This window comes from Enhydra lutris, unplaced genomic scaffold (assembly GCF_002288905.1).
Source record: "Enhydra lutris kenyoni isolate GAN:26980312 unplaced genomic scaffold, ASM228890v2 scaffoldscaffold57, whole genome shotgun sequence".
NCBI classification, from domain to species: Eukaryota; Metazoa; Chordata; class Mammalia; order Carnivora; family Mustelidae; genus Enhydra; species Enhydra lutris.
In genome coordinates this window covers 8352541-8368120 of record NW_019154141.1, presented here as the reverse complement: position 1 = coordinate 8368120, position 15580 = coordinate 8352541, and the positions used below count along the sequence as shown (strand labels likewise).

The following is a 15580-nucleotide window of genomic DNA, read 5'->3' as shown; positions in this document are numbered from 1 at the left end:
TTCAGGCTGAAGGATGGAAACTGTGGGTCATTCTGACGGAGCGTGATTCTCTGCACAGCTTCTTGTCGACTGTGTGACTTTGGGCAAGTTGCCTAACTTCTCTGAGCTTCAATCTGCCTACCTGTAACATGCAGAGAATACAGACAGCCAACGTTTCTGCTGCGCTTACTCCGTGTGGGTGTTGAGTAGTTGGGTTTTTTGAGCAGCCGTGCAGCAGCCGCAAGAGGCCACACAAGATTATTCCAGGCGATTGGGATCCCACATCTAAGCCCTAAGACCCTCTTGCCCACCTTAGAGCCCCCTCGAAGGGCTTCTGGACTACTGCGTGGATCCAGAGAATGTCAGATCCCAAGACCACTCCCATACAGGAGGGGGCTCTACATTGTATGTTACATGTCCGTGCTCGAGTGAGAAGAACTTGTGTATAAGCATTACTTCATAAAGGACTTGAGCTGTTTACAAAGCCAGGTCCTTTGGCCTCTTTTTGGGGATCCCAGTGTCATCTCACAGGGAGCAGGCCGGCAGAGTTCGGAGGAGCAGTGGCCACACACGGGACTGGGGACCGCACAGGGTGCTGCTGCTGGCCCAGGAGGAAACGAGGCTGCACACGGGCGCCATCTAGTGGCCGAAGTGACAAGGGGCCGGCTCCTCAGTCTGAGAGGCAGAAATAAATTCTCTGGATGGAGTGGCGGTGGTAGGTCACGTTTCTTTGCAAACACAAAGAGGCTGGAAATGGGCTGGGATCCTGGGGGGCTGTTTTTAAGGAAGGTGATCTACATAGATGCAGCAAACTTATCCAGAACCACCCAACAGCCCAAGAGCTGACCGAGGGCGAGTTGAGAGGACCTCTCCCAGAAGGAAGATCCACTTTTCCCTGGAAAACGCGGATGCCAGGGTAGGCACCTGTTGTCTTTTTCTTCCTTTCACCTTTATTGCAAGGGAGAGAATAAACTGAGATGCTTGACTAGGAACCCAGATGGGGAAAAGAGCTGCTTCCTTAGGAAAGACACCAAAGGCACCTCCTTGGCTTCTTGGAAAAGCAAAGGCAAAATCCAAGGGTGTGTGAGGTTACTTTTTTGTTTTACTGCCAGGCTGTTCTCTTTTGGGGCCTGAATGATAGATTAAGTGATATCTGAATATGGTTAAAGATTATTTTTTAAAAATTAGGTATTGCAAGGTATTTGTTTTTTCAATGGTTCTGACTGCATATTCTTTCTGTGCAAGGGACCCGCTGCAGGGTCGGGGCCCAGCGGCAGGGATAGGACCTCAGGGGGCTGGTGCTGGGGCTTGGATCCAGCTTCCCTGTTCCCCTCACAGCTGCCTGGGGCTCTCCAGCCACAACGAAGCCACCCGGCCAGTCAGGTTCAGTTGTAACAATAGAGAATTGCCTCAGTTCCTCTGCTGGGTAGAAGAGGGCCTCCGTAGCTGATAAAGTTAAGGCCCCATAACCTCCTGGGCACCCCATGTCCCTTCCGGCTGCTGAGCAAATTTCCTTCCATTCAGATCACAGCCTGAAGGTGCGTTAACCCACCCGTGTGTTGAACGGCCCTGGGCCTTGTCAGTCGGAAGGACGCAGTGCTCAGTCCCCACCAGCCCCTGAGCTTTCGTCCATTTTCAGGACGCTGCTTCTCTCTGCTTAAACCTCCCACTTGCCCTCTGAAACCTGGTTCGCTGGAGAAAAATTTGCCCACACCCCTCCCTTCTTCACAGACCCTCCATTTCCTCACCCTGGCTGGAGCCTGGCCATTGGCTGAGGATGCCTCTTTCTCCGCATTCTTCCTGAGTGAAGACTGAAAGGCAGAAAAAACCTCTGAACTGGTGGGCATTGATCATTGGTTGTCTCCTCATGGCTTCAGCGTTTGGGAAGCAAGCCCACCCTCATGTGCTGTACCCCTCTTAGGCCCAAGGCACTCCCTATCTCAAGGCCATTGCCCAATCTGGAATTCCTGGAGGACTTTGAGTCTTTCTTCCTGTCTACTTCTACCTCCCCTGCCCCTGACTCTTGCTACCACCATGGTCAACCCCAGTGTCTACCAGAAGACCCAGCTACACCTGAGCCTCAACATCTGCTTGCTTCCTCAAACTGTAAGAGTCTTCTTCACTTTCTCTCCACCACCCACCTCTGCAGCCAAATCTTACTTTGTCCCCATGCATTACTGCTCCACTTCCATATCCTTCATCTCCATATCCTTCATCTCCTGACCACATTCCTGTCTCCCTCCATCGGCCTGGACCCCAAGGCCAACCACTGTCCCATCCACTCCTTCGATATCCCTTCTTTGCACCCTTGCTGTGCCCACACAGTACCCCCACGCCCAGGAGGCTAGGTCTCCTCTACAGGCCGCAGCCCTCGCCAAGGGCAGTTGCCTCGGCCTACAGTAACACACGAATGAGATGGAGTTGAGGAGGGGCGCATCTGTCCAATAGAACCAGAGAGGGGCTTCACCTTGGAGGTTCAGGGCAAGGATGGCGGAGGCTGGGAGTGACATGTTAGAACCAGAATGAACTAGAAGTTGGTTCATAAAACATTTGACCCCTGATGTAGAAGGACAGATAGTAGCGGTTAATCCCCAGGCCAACAGTCAGAAGACTCTTCTCCAAAAACTTTTAAGGACCCCAGAGCAAAGACCTCTGCCCTCAGGCATTTAAGGATTCCCTGTATAATAACTTAAAAACAAAGCTTACCAGCTGACAAGCTCTACTTACCAACGCAGGGCCTCAATCAGCTTTTGCTGCCTCATTTTTAGTATGTATAACCCATCAAGCATCACCAACACTTAGAAAAATCTTCAACTTGGAAAAGAGAGATCAAGATAAACCAAAATTACCCCAAAGGATACAGAGATGATACAGAGAAATGAAGAAAGCTGTTAAAAAAAAAAAAGTCTAATTACTATCCTCAAATACTAATTTCCCCATAAGAAAGGGACAGGATTCAAGAGCTCTTGGAAATGAAACTGAAACTAAGAAAAGTGTCATGGCAAATTTCGGAAATAAAGCCGGACGTTTTCCAGAAGGAAAAAAATCAACATATGTAATATAAGAAATAAAGTATAAGTGTCATGGAGGATCAAACCCAGAGTCCCAACATTCTACTGTTGAAAGTTAAAGAAAATACAAACAGAAAATGGAGCGGAGACAATGATTTAGAAGTTAGACAAGCCAATTTCTCCTGACAGAAAGACACAGGCCGTTGGGTTGAAAGGACTCGCCAGTGACCAACACAAGGAAATGAGACCCACATGCAGACATGTCTCTGGGAACAGGCAATAGCGAGTTTCCTTCCCAAAGTTTCCATGGAACACACTGTCCTGGGGGCTGAGGGTGGGTGCTGGGGGTCTCTGACTGAGGGCATGACCACGTTCCTTCAGGGAGCCAGTAGCTGAGGAAACCAAACTCTTGCTCTCACCCGCCCTCCCAAGGAATGGGATGACCAGCTGTTCCTCAGCTCTGGGAACTGGCCTGTGGAAACCAGGCTTTTTAAAAAGTATGTACAATATCAATCCAGTTTGGATTTAAAAACTGGTGTTCATTTATTTTTGATAGGTGAGAGACACACTGAAGCATTAGTGGTACGTATCTTGTGAACTTCCTTTCTGTGATAAGTGCTATGGCCTAGATGGATGGTTCTCACCCTTGCGTTATGCCAGAATCACCTGGAAATCGAAGAAGGCAGAGACCCGGGCTTGTTGAAGCAGGATAGGACCGGGGCCTGTGTAAGTTTCCCGTTTCCCACGCCACGATGCTGATAAGATCAGAATTCGAAAACCACTGACCTAGCTAAAAATTCTAAGACTTACCAAAAATGACACTGGGTTTGTCATCCTGGTTACAGCAAATCCTATCGAAGAGGACTTCCTTTGCAACCAACGAGTTCTCTACTCTCTGTCTGCCCTTCACCGCCTGTGACAGCCACCCAGCTGCTGAGAGTAACATGGCTCCCACGTTGGAAGGGAGTAGGTTTCTGAGTCACCAGAATGGAGAGGTCAGACCCTCAGCTCTATGCCGCATGGGCCCTAATGTAAATTATCTACCTTCTGCCCCTTAGTCCCTACTTTACTTCCCTTTAAAATTGTTCTGGGAAGAGTGGGTGCCAATGAAAGGAACTCTCCTTCCCAACTTCACCCTCCTCGGATCCCCGCCAAATTGGAGGTCCCAAGCCCTGGGAGAGACCACCGTGAACCCAGCAGGCCCTGTGAGGCCAAGGGAAGGCAGTGTGTGTGGGGTGTTATTGCCCTCCCCCTCCCACTTCCCCTGTGGGGTTCAGCCACTTCTCATCAGGGTTCACCATGAGCACCGCTAACCACCAAACCATCAGGGGAACACAGGTAACCATAGAAGCCAAACGGGGCATCCACACATGACGGGAGGGGGGTGGATGAAAGACAGAGCGGCAGACAGAGAATCCTCTCCTTTGCTCCCCTCAGATTGTTGACAGCACGAACTTTTTTTTTTTTTTAAGCTTTTATTTATTTGTTAGAGAGAGAGAGCGAGCACAGGCAGACAGAGCGGCAGGCAGAGGCAGAGGGAGAAGCAGGCTCCCTGCCGAGCAAGGAGCCCGACGTGGGAATCGATCCTAGGATACTGGAATCAGGACCCGAGCCGAAGGCAGCTGCTTAACCCACTGAGCCACCCAGGCGTCCTGACAGCACGAACTTTTTAGCTGTCTAAAGTCACAGATGGCTGCGCATTGTCCTTCACTTTTCAGGTGACAGGTAGAAAGAAGCCTTTTCCTGGGACACGTTCTACCTGAAGGGTTAGTCAAGATGGGCTTAGCTGGGCTGCGGTAATTAGCCCAGACATCTCAGTGGCTCAACACAAGGGTCTGCGTGTTTGTTTATTTTACGGATGAGAAGTCTGTTCTGAATCGGGTGACTTTTCAGGACGGCTTGCTTTCCGTGTGGGGCCTACATGATTCAAATGACTTCCATTTTGTGTTGTTTCCATATGTGGCCCCCACGGTGGCCCATCATGTGTCAGAAGGAGAGAGAGCTGGCGGCTTGTGCCCCCACTGGTCAGAGCTTTGGCTCAGAAGTGGCACTGTTTATTTCCCCTGTCACCCATTGGCCAGAGTTAGTCACATGCCCCAACCTAACTTCAGGCGAGCCTGGGAAGGTTGTCTTCCTAGGAATCCAGAAAGAGGAAAATAAGATTTGATGAAAATGGGGACACCTGGGTGGCTCAGTTGGTTGTACAACTGCCTTCGGCTCAGGTCATGATCCCGGAGTTCCCGGATCGAGTCCCGCATCAGGCTCCCAGCTCCACGGGGAGTCTGCTTCTCCCTCTGACCTTCTCCTCACTCATGCTCTCTCTCATTGTCTCTTTCTCAAATAAATAAAATCTTTAAAAAAAAAAAAAGATTTGATGAAAATGTTATTATCTCTGCCACTCCAAACATCCTTTTAAAAAAAAAGAATTAAAGGCAATGATTCAAGATATCCTGTTAATATATGTTGTTTTGGGTTTTTCTTTTGTTTGTTTTTTTAAGTAGGCTCCATGCCCAGTGTGGGGCTTGAACTCATGACCCTGAGATGAGGAGTCACACTTCACCAACGGAGCCAGCCGGGTGCCCCTCCTGTTAGTATATGAAAAGCTGAATGGTGTTGCGGTCAATAGGAAATCTGTCTGTAATCCACCATTTCCGGAGTTTATTTGGTCATGGGGCCTTTTGCCTAAGTGCAGTATTCCTTGGAACTGGAATTCTGAGGCGCACACTTGTCCTCAATGAGTCAACTGTGGCTTGTGTCACCACTCTTAGAGCACCTGCGTCTGGAACAGCAGACGCCCCTGGCAGAATCTTGGAGAACACCAGCCCAGCCCCCTCCAATCATCAACAGATCCTTTGCGGTGGCCCCCCTCCCCACTTCCTGTGATGCACACCCAGCCAGGCAGCCTTTTCCAGGAACTCATCACAGCGAAGGGTGGGCCTCAGTCATAGATGCTTATTTGGAAGGGCCCTGAGTGCAACCTGTGACCCCAGGAAGAATTTCTTCCTGATCTGTTCAGGATGAGGCCCGACCCCTCTGCTGGATTCCTGCAGAGACCCAGCCTTCGTTCACTTGTCCAGCCTCCTTCAGCACTGTGGGCAGCTCAGGCTCCCGTCTCGAACCTGTTCCCCGCTAGTCTAGCCCAGACCATCTGGAGCAAGGGAGCAAAACCAGTTCTTCATCACGTGACAGATATCCGAGGTCCCAATATCTCGTTTCAAGTGTCTGTGGCAGTTTCCAAGCCTCTTACAGCCCTGCCCTCCATCTCCAACCTCATCATCATGTCAAGGCAGGGCCGCCCACCATCCATTGGGTTTGGGCTCAGCATTCCAGCTTCTTGCTATCTTCTGGAATCTTGACTGGGTCATGAATCACGATGGTGATGCCGGCGGGCAAACCCAATGAGCACACCTTTATGGCTTCATCTAGATCACTGAGCGGGCTTGGGTGAATCTGGAGAGGCAAAGGTTGGTGAGGGCAGAAAAGAACACCCACTGAGCTCACCTGCTAACCCTCTCAGAGGCCAAGTTCACTCAGCTACTGTCCTGCCGGCCCTGCCTCTCCTGTTTCTAGAAACCGCTCCCTCTGCCCCCTGCCATTTTTTACTATGGTTTCCCAGGGGCTGCCACGTTCTTACCAGCCCTGCTCCCTCTGCCCACAGCTAAGTGGCTCAGATACAAGGTCATCACCTGATCTTTGGTCTTGCAAAGGGTCCAGTCAGTGCCTCACTGAAGTAAAAGATGTACGTTTTTGATCTGAAGGGAAATGTTGGTCTGCAGGGGGAGAGGAATAAGGTCAGGCATAGCGCCTGGCCCAGGGGGAAGGGCAGACCGGTGGGGCTGTTGTTGGTTCTTTTCATGAGCTCTTGTAGCTCAGGGACGCGCCCAGCACAAATGACAGATGGGACAAATAATAGAGCAAGAGTCAGTGCCTTTGCTGATGAAACGCTGTTTGTATATGTACGCATTTACCTGATGAAATGTATCCAACATTCAGAAAAAAGCACCCTCTTTGCAGCCCGACACTGACTCGGCATCCAAGCAGCGAACGCTGCCTCAGTGGCCCAGAACCACGGCCCTGGCCGTGCCAGTGTCTCGACCACCTGCCGGCCTCCCTCCCAAGGACCCGCGCGCATCTCTGTTCTCGGACACAGCTGAGGGTGCTACCAGCAGGCTCCCTCCTTGGCCTGGACCAATTCCAAATGCAGCCCCTGCTCCGGCTTCGCAGCTCCCTGGGGACTCCAAGATCTGGTTCCTCGTTGCCAGCGAGCGGCGGGAGGCCGCGAGCGGGCATCAACAGCCTCCTGCAGCCCCTCCTGCTCCCTCGGGTTTGGGCCTACCCGGGGGGGCCGGGATCCCGAGCTTCAGAGGGCGCATCCTAATTCCCAAGTGCTCTCCTGGGACCTGGCTGGGCCGGAGGGATTGGGCCAAAGGGATTGGACGGTGGCCAGCAGAGGGGAAGGAGCCGGTCCCCGGGCCTTGTGAGTGGTCCCTTCCTGCGATGCAAGAGAGAGGAACGTCCTCAGCTTTTTCACCAGATAGGAAAGGAAGAAGCGGGCTGGTGGGATTCTAGTTCCGCCCAGACTGGCCGCTGGGCTCATCCCTAGGCCTGTGGGTAAACAGATCAGGTGCCCCTGACACACCGGGTCATGGCCATCCCAGCACTGCGCAGGCCGAGTTACTAAAGCAGTTTTAACCCCTTCATGGGCTCCTCGGTCCTCCTCACTGGACACCCCCCAAACTCAGCTGGAGTCCCATTCTCACGATGGGGCATTTCGGTCCCAACCCAACTGGGCCAGCTTCCTGGAATTCAGCCTGAACCAATACTTTTGGGGACTCCTTGCAGGGTTTCAAAGAACCTTTCCTTGCGGCCACCAAGGAGGACGTTCCAGCCCCGTGGACCGCGCCGCGGACACCAGCGGGCAACCGCACCCTCCCTACCCCACTGAGTCAGCTGCTCACTCTCACCCCCCATGCCCCTACGGCCAGGAAGACCACCGGGAATGACCCCTTGTCTGAGAGCGGGTGTCAAGTCCTCACGGAGATGAAGCCGACTTCCAGGTCTAAAACTACCTTTATTTGTGGGAGGCGCCACACAAGACGCCTTCATCAATCAGCAGAATTATAAAACTGTACAGGAGGTACAAAAATAGGCTGTTTAACTTAGATAATTACCCTCACATCAAGCTTTAAAAATACACATAAAAATTGTACAATCTGGCAGTTTATAAAATATAAAGCTAAAAAGAGGATTGTAGGTTCACAGAGAGAATTCTATCGCACAATTAACACATACCCATTAAACAACCGTTCACGGTGAAGACACGATGGCACAGAATTTTTTAAAAAAAATCACTCAAAAGAGAAAACTTGAACCCTGACCAAATTTCTCACCCTTTAATGATAAAACTACTGTGAGGCGTCCATCCCATGGAAGGATCCAGTATAACTTTTCCTTTTCCAGTTTTAGAATGGTCAGGGGCGTGTTGTCCAAAACAAATCTGATGTGCTTTAGAAGCAAGTGCAATTATAGCTGGATACACGTCAGAGTAAAAATTAAATAAATATAAATAGGTTAAATAAATAGGTCATCGCAAAAAGAACACTACGTAAGGTTTGCATTTGAGAATGCCGCCTGGTTGACGGGTAATGCTTCCTAGGTAAGTGGGGACGCCCCCGTCACAGCTTTTGGGATACTGAAAAGGAACACTGTACCTGCCAGACGCACACAGATCACAGAGGGAGGCGAGAGGGGCGGGGACTTGGGCCGGAAGTGGACCTTAAGGCTGCCCCAGGGGGAGGCTCACTGCAGATGCCTTCTTGGTGGTTGGCCAATGAATACAGAAAGGATTCACGCACAGATACAAGCAACCAGAACCAGGGCTACTCGCGATGGAAATCACTGCTTCATCAAGAAAACAAAGTAGAGGATGAGGAGACACTTTGGTTTAAAAGATCATGGTCCAACCTTGGAAGGTGGAATTTTGGCTCATCTCTATGGGATACCCAGCGACTTTCTTCTAGGAAAAAAGCCAAGGCCAGGCCAGACTCAGCTACAAGGACAACGCCAGGATGGTGAAGGAATGAGCAAGGAAGAGACACTGGGATACATGAAGAAAAGGGAGTTCAGATATAAACGAGCAGAGAGAAGGCTAAAGAGAACGTAAGGAGGCTCTTCACAGGGGCGCCGCGCTCTCTCTCCTGGCTCTCGTGGCACAGAAGGCAGCAGCAGGTGAACCAGCCTACCTCCTGCCAGGACCTCCAGGCTGAGGACCCAATACACAGAGCGGGAGAGCGAGAGCAGACTCAGGAAACCCAAACCCGGCCGGAGTCCAACTTCTGGAGAGACAGTGGCCAAGAAGAGAAAGGCCTACAACCCAGAGGCCCCCCTACGTCTGTGAGAGCTCACATCAGCAGCCAATGCATCTCTCACTGTAGTGAGAAAGAACCGCAATGGGAAACAAATCACACAAAACTTAACCAAAAGTTAACTCTGATCAAGGCCTTCCTTCTAGAGTCAGTAGAAATAAAATCCTTTGCTGGGCCCACTGACCTGCAGATACGTGTCACCAGTCAGAGTGACATCTCACTGAAAGGAGCCTGGGACGACTATGGCACGGACAGAAAGGAGGAGGGAGAGCCCCCCCTGCACCCAGGGTTTTAGATCCGCCACTAGATGGTTTAGTGACTCACCGCAGACACCAGTGATCCCCCAAAGTGCAAGTGCTCTGGCGCCCGGGGACATGTGGGCTCTTGCTCAACTGCGGGTGAAAAGACTTGAGAAGCAACAAGAGAAATTCTGGCAGGTGCGCTGAAGACCAGTTCAACACAGGCTTCAACACCAGGCTGAAGGAGCGCGGCCCTGGGATTCCCAACAGATGTGACTAGATTCTGCTGTAAAAGTGAAGACAGCGTACTTCCAAGAAGTTAACAGCCTTCCTGGAATTGTGCTTAAGATCCACCAGCTCTGCTGTGACAGGACGCACAAGGCTGCAGAACCCTGTTCTAGCAATGGTGCAGAGCACAACAGGAGACCAGGATTCTGGAGACGAGGGCGAGATGCAGCAGAGGATGCCCGAGCTGTTTCCATGATGACGGGGCCACAGGACACCTCTTCAAGCCACCTTAGCGGTTGAGGAGTGACCAGGTTCCTCAAAGTGGAGAACGGCTCTTCCCGGAGCCCTGATCTTTACTATTTGCTGTGTCTCTCCCTCCACGCTCTCACAAAAGCAGAGGTTTCGTCTGTCTCGTTCACCTCTGCGTCCCCAGCCCCCAGGATCTGGCCTGGCTCACCCTGCAAGTACTCAAAGTCAAATACATCGAATACATGAGTTTGAGAAGGTGCGTGGTTAGAAATGAAGGCGAGAAGTAGAAAGGGCATTTAAAAAACAGTTGTTCTAAAGACAAGCTGGGCCCAAACAGGGAGCGGACACAAACCCTGGGCAGCCAGCCGTGACCGGCTACCCGCCCCCCCACGGACACTGTTCAGGCACGAGACCGAAGCAGCACAGAGCCGACAGCCAGCCCACCTGGGGCACCTCCTCCACCTGACTGCCTGGGGCGGCAGCGGGGGGGGGGCGGGGATCACACTCAGGCCCGGCAGCAAAGTGACCGCAGATCCTAGGGACAACAGCGCAGATGCAGCAGAGTGGGGAGAGGACAGCCATCTGGCTGTGTTCCTGACCCGTGGGTGCCGTGGCAGAAGACACAGCACGATGCCCGCCCCCAGCCCCAGGGCTCCCAGGTCTAGGCGGGTAACCGGTGAGGAGGGAGGACAACAGCAGATGGAGGATAAAGGGAACTTAAGTAAGTCCGGTCATTATGAAAGGAAGGGAACTGAATTCTACGAAGACAAAGGAGAGCTTCTGATGAGTGGCCCTCAGCCCAACCCGCCATCAGGAAGCAGCTCACAGAAGGAAGGGTGCGCTCTCGGTCCGTCAGCAACATCCTTGCTCCCGAGCGGGGTCTCCGAGCTCGCCGGCACTGAACGAAGGGCGAGGACCCACTCACCCGGCTGGACAAAGGACAGGGGGGACATCGCCACACTGTACCCTGATCACATTGAACTGCTAAGGCTCTTGGTAGAGAAAAGACAGCAAGTTTGGACTGAGACTAAAGTCAAAAACTCTACTAATTTTAGCCAAAATGATGGTATTGACATAATTGAGGGAATATTACTTTCAAGTTGTTTAAGGGATGCGGGCAGCCTTGCTATACTGCTTTACTCTTCGGCATCAGAGCACGTTCTGAACGTGAACGCTCTTTCCGGAGGGGATGGAGGCTTTTGGTACTACACAAAATAGAAAGTGTATTATATATCTTGCATTTATCTTCTTCAGGAGTAAGCTTCAAGTTCAGCTTACTTCTGCTAACGTAGCATTCTACAGTATGATCAAAATATAAAGTTATTAAAATCTGCCAAGAGAAACATAAAAGCCTGCCCACGAAGCTTGTGGTGACTCTGGCTTCTGCTCCCGACCCCCTGGCCCGTCCTCCGGTCCAGGGACAGAGAGCCTCATTGCCCACGTGCTGGCCCAGGACTCCCCCCCGGGTGGCCGTAAGTGTCGCATGTGGCCTTCTCCCCTCTGGTCCCAAAGGCCCGTTCCTGCCTGGGTGCTGCTCTTCTTGATGGGGGAACTTATCACCTCTTGCCCCCACATGCTCCTAGACATCCCCCCAATCCATCAAAGGCCACCAAGGCACTGGACTACTGTGGACTCAGGACAGAGTACCCTCTTCATTTCTAAGAGATCAGCAGACACGGCCTTGTCTTCTAGTGGGCGGCGCTCACCTGCCCCAACGCGGTGCCTCACACTCAGGACTCTCGCTGCCCCCAAGGAACACTGGCTCTAGCGACCTGGGGAACTCTGGGCGCGTTCGCGATGAGTGAGGCATCTCTGATCCACAGGAACGACGCCCTCTGAACGACTTCCTCCTCCCCAATGTCCCTCCCCTCTGGAGCCCCACTTAGAGCAGAGGCTCCATTTCGTGCCCCTCAGCCTCGCTGGTCGAGGAGAGAGGTGCTCCTGGTCCCGCACGGAGGCAAAACGCAGGACTGCCTCCTCCCCTCTCTTCCTTACAGGCCCACAGGCTGACACCAAACAGGAAGTTGAAAAAATAAACGGTAGGTCTGAAGCCAGTGCGTCCAGGAGAAGGCGGAGGATGCTTCCGTCACTGCGTCTGGGATGGGACCTCCTTGGCAGAGGACCCCAACTGGAAAGCTTTCGTGGCCAACATCTTCCCAGCTCCCTACAGGTCAGAAGGGGCCGCGATTCCCACCTCCTGGGGTTGGCGTCTTCCTCTGCTGGAGGCAGAGTGGGCAGCTCAAGGCACTTGTTTTGGGAGCCTGGTCTCCCTGCTAAGCCGAGAGGCGTCTGGCTCGGACTTGCAGAGACCAAGCCCACAGTCACAGCTGGGACCACCAGAATGGACGGCCACCCTGGCTCAAGGGGTGTCTGCAGTCACTGGAAGCCAGGGCTCTGGGGGCTCGTGGAAGTAGTAGGGCTGGAAGAGCCGTTCGTGGCTGCACGGCTCCATGGCCCGGTAGGTGTGGGAGAGGAGGTGGGGGAAGCGGGACGTGAAGTAGCGCACGAAGTCGTCGGGAAGGGAGCCCAGCGTCTCCCGCACCTCTGCGGGGAGCTCCCGGTAGTGGTGCTTCTGCAAACAGGATGGACACACACACGGAGGTTAGCAGCTGGAAAGCCCAGGAAACACCGGTAAAAGATCCTCTCGAGAGTCAAGGAAGACAGAATGTTAGTTGGTTCTCTGTCGAGGAGAAAAGGCGCAGGTACTCAACGGTCCAACTGCCTACCTTCCCTGTTTTCCCCCTTGCAGGAGGACGCCTCGGAGCCGAGTCAGGCCCAGGGCTGGGGAGGCAGGGACAAGCTTCCCTGCTGGAGTGGCCCAGTGGCCAGGCCTGTGTGGGAAGGTCCCCATCGAGGGGGTCTATACTGTGCCGTCTCAGGCAGGCACAGGTCACACACAGGTCAGCAGAGACCAGAGATGACACCAGCATCAGACAGCCCGCTTCCCAGAGCGGAACTCCTCACGCCTCAACATCGCAGAAGAGAAAACCTGTCTAAGGGAACGAGTTGGCCCTGCGAGGTCAGAATTCTAGTAGGAGTGGAAGGACCCACAGAGAACAGAAAGGAGGAAGGTGGCTGTACCCGTCACCGGGCCCACGGGGGGTTCACGCCCCTTACCTTGTTTCTCATGGCTCGGAGGAGGTCTCGGACGGAGCCGCCTTTATAGGTCCTGAATTTCCGCAGATCTAGGGAAGAAACCAGGAATGCCATATAACAAACCCATGTCTAAAGAGGAAAATTCCCGGGGCTCCTGGGGACCAAGCAATCAGACTGAAACACAACAGAACTACGCCATGCTCGTGGCTGACAGGAATGTGTTCCCCAGAATGAGCCTGACCGAGGGCAGTGCAAGGCTGAATTCCACCTCCGGGTCGCACCCACGAGCACAGATAACCATTCAGAGCACAGCACCCGTCACTGTCTCTGTCACGTGAAGAGACAAAATGAAAGCCACATCTGTGTAATGAACCCCAGGGAACACACCCACGAAAGCCTCAACCCTGTGAGATCTGGAGCCCAAACCGCCTGGAGCTGCCAGCTCCACGTTCACTTCTTAGAAACGGCTGCTGCTCTTGAAACGTTTCTGCCAACACGCGCGGCGGGGGCTTCAGCGTGGTCACCTGTCTGCAGGGGGACGGTGATGTTCTCCCTCCAGTCCATCTTCACCACGGCTCTCCCACCTCGCTCCAGCTGCTTCACTATCGGGCCGTCCAGGGACTCCTTTTCTATTCGGTCACTCACGTCCTGTGAGGGTGACAAGGGCAGCAGGCGATGGTCAGTGTGTGGCGAACCGGAAGCTGGAGAAGCGACACACTCACGCACAGAATGGTCACTGCCACATGAGCCTCGGTCCCCGGCACCAGCAGCAAGTGCTGTGCCTCAGTCCCTCCCGATCTGTCACCCTCTCCCCTATGAGCAGCCCTGTCTGTGGCTCACTGGGGAGAGACCCACACAGACCACGTCTGTGACAGGTGGGACGTGTCGCACCTCTCCACAAACCCGAATGCCACACCTGTGTCTCACCCCTGTGCACGCCTACTGCCTCTCACACGGAGGCGAGATGCAATCAACTGACTGTTCATCAGTGAACAGCAACAGCTCAGTTCTGCTCTGCATCTTGGGTTTTTCCGTCTATGCAAGGATATGGGACACGCTCAGATCCACAGCTGGTCAGCGCCCCTCATACAAACAGAAAAGACAGATGAAGCCCTCTTCTAGAGGAAGAAAGTTGCTGACAAGGGTGTGGGCTCCGGAGGCCCTGCCCTGGCCTCGAACCCTGCCCCGTGTCTGAGCTCGAGCTCCAGCAGCCGAGAAAACAGAGCGATGGGCCCCACACGTGTTAACATGGCACAAACTCACTGGCCATAGTCTTTTCTTTCCTTGACAAAGGTGAGGCAGACTGGCTGATTCAGGCTTGCAGTGGCTAGAGGGAAGCCCTGGACGAGTTAGCTGCTCAACCCTGATGCCCTGCGGACACAGACTTCTGCCACAAAGCCGGGACAGCTATACAGGGGTAGGCAGGTGTGGTCACAAGATAGGGGACTTGGAAAAATGAAGAGTTTAAATCCTAACCCACAGTGGGCTGGAGGTCCCTTTGTGTGAGCTTTATTCCTGTTCTACATCTTATCATCATCAAAGGAACGTGGCTAGTTTCCAGAAGCCCCTGGAGGACACCTGACCTCCTAACTGTAGTAATATGACCCTAATGAACAATCCTAATGTTGTCCATGCCCACTGCCCTCGAAAGTGGCGCGAAAGCCTCCCCTTCTCAATCCATCCAAATACCTACTAAGCACCTGCCACGTGCCCGGCGGTGGAGACACAGCAACGAATGGGAAATCAACCACTCCTGGCCTCAGGGAGCTTCCATGCTGGGGGCTAAGGCTCTAGTCAGGCTGCGGGTCAGGGTGACGGTCACTCCTAAACCCAAGCTTCACTCTGACCCAGACCACACTGCCCCTGGGGGCCTGCCTTCCAGGGTGGGTGCGCTGGGTACCATGTGTCTGGACGAGCTCTGCTGAACTGACCCCAGGGAGACTGAGAAACCCATTCCCTTTCCACGAAAGCCACTGGGCGGGCAACACCACAAAGCCTTAAAACGGCCAAACCACCGGCGGAGCTCAGCTCTACCCATCCTCTGAGTACGCGTCTCAGAATCCACCGTAAGCAAAAAGAGATGTGGGCAAAGATTAGGTGAAAGAAGGTAGAAAGAATCCAGTGTAAGTAAATGTTTAGATTTTAGAGACTTGGATGAAATTATATAATGCCTAAGAGTTCCTGCACGGTAATCCGGGGTGAAGATTCGAGAAGAGCGCAGAGGTTCAGTTAATAATTGCTGGAGCTGGCGGACGGGTAAAGGGAAGTGCATGATCGTATTCCCTCCATTTTTGTGTGTATTTGTAAGTTCCTGTAACATAAGGTTTTTAAATTACGGCACATCCACAGGACTGAGTATGAGAGTAGTTAAAATTTTAGAATTTAAAAAAAAATTTTAGAATTTTAAGATGAA

General features: G+C 52.8%; 1 protein-coding gene across 1 annotated transcript in view; it reads right to left on the bottom strand.

The window, feature by feature from the left end:
- Positions 1–8047: 8047 nt before the first annotated feature.
- LOC111158091 (endoplasmic reticulum to nucleus signaling 1) overlaps positions 8048–15580 on the bottom strand; it is a 63724-nt gene continuing 56191 nt past the window's right edge. Inside the window, exons 20-22 of the mRNA XM_022519927.1 lie at positions 13692–13815; positions 13189–13256; positions 8048–12643 (exon numbers count right to left, since the gene is read on the bottom strand). Coding sequence (XP_022375635.1) covers positions 12431–12643; positions 13189–13256; positions 13692–13815 — 405 coding nt within the window. The 3' untranslated portion in view covers positions 8048–12430. The remainder of the gene's footprint in view (positions 12644–13188; positions 13257–13691; positions 13816–15580) is intronic.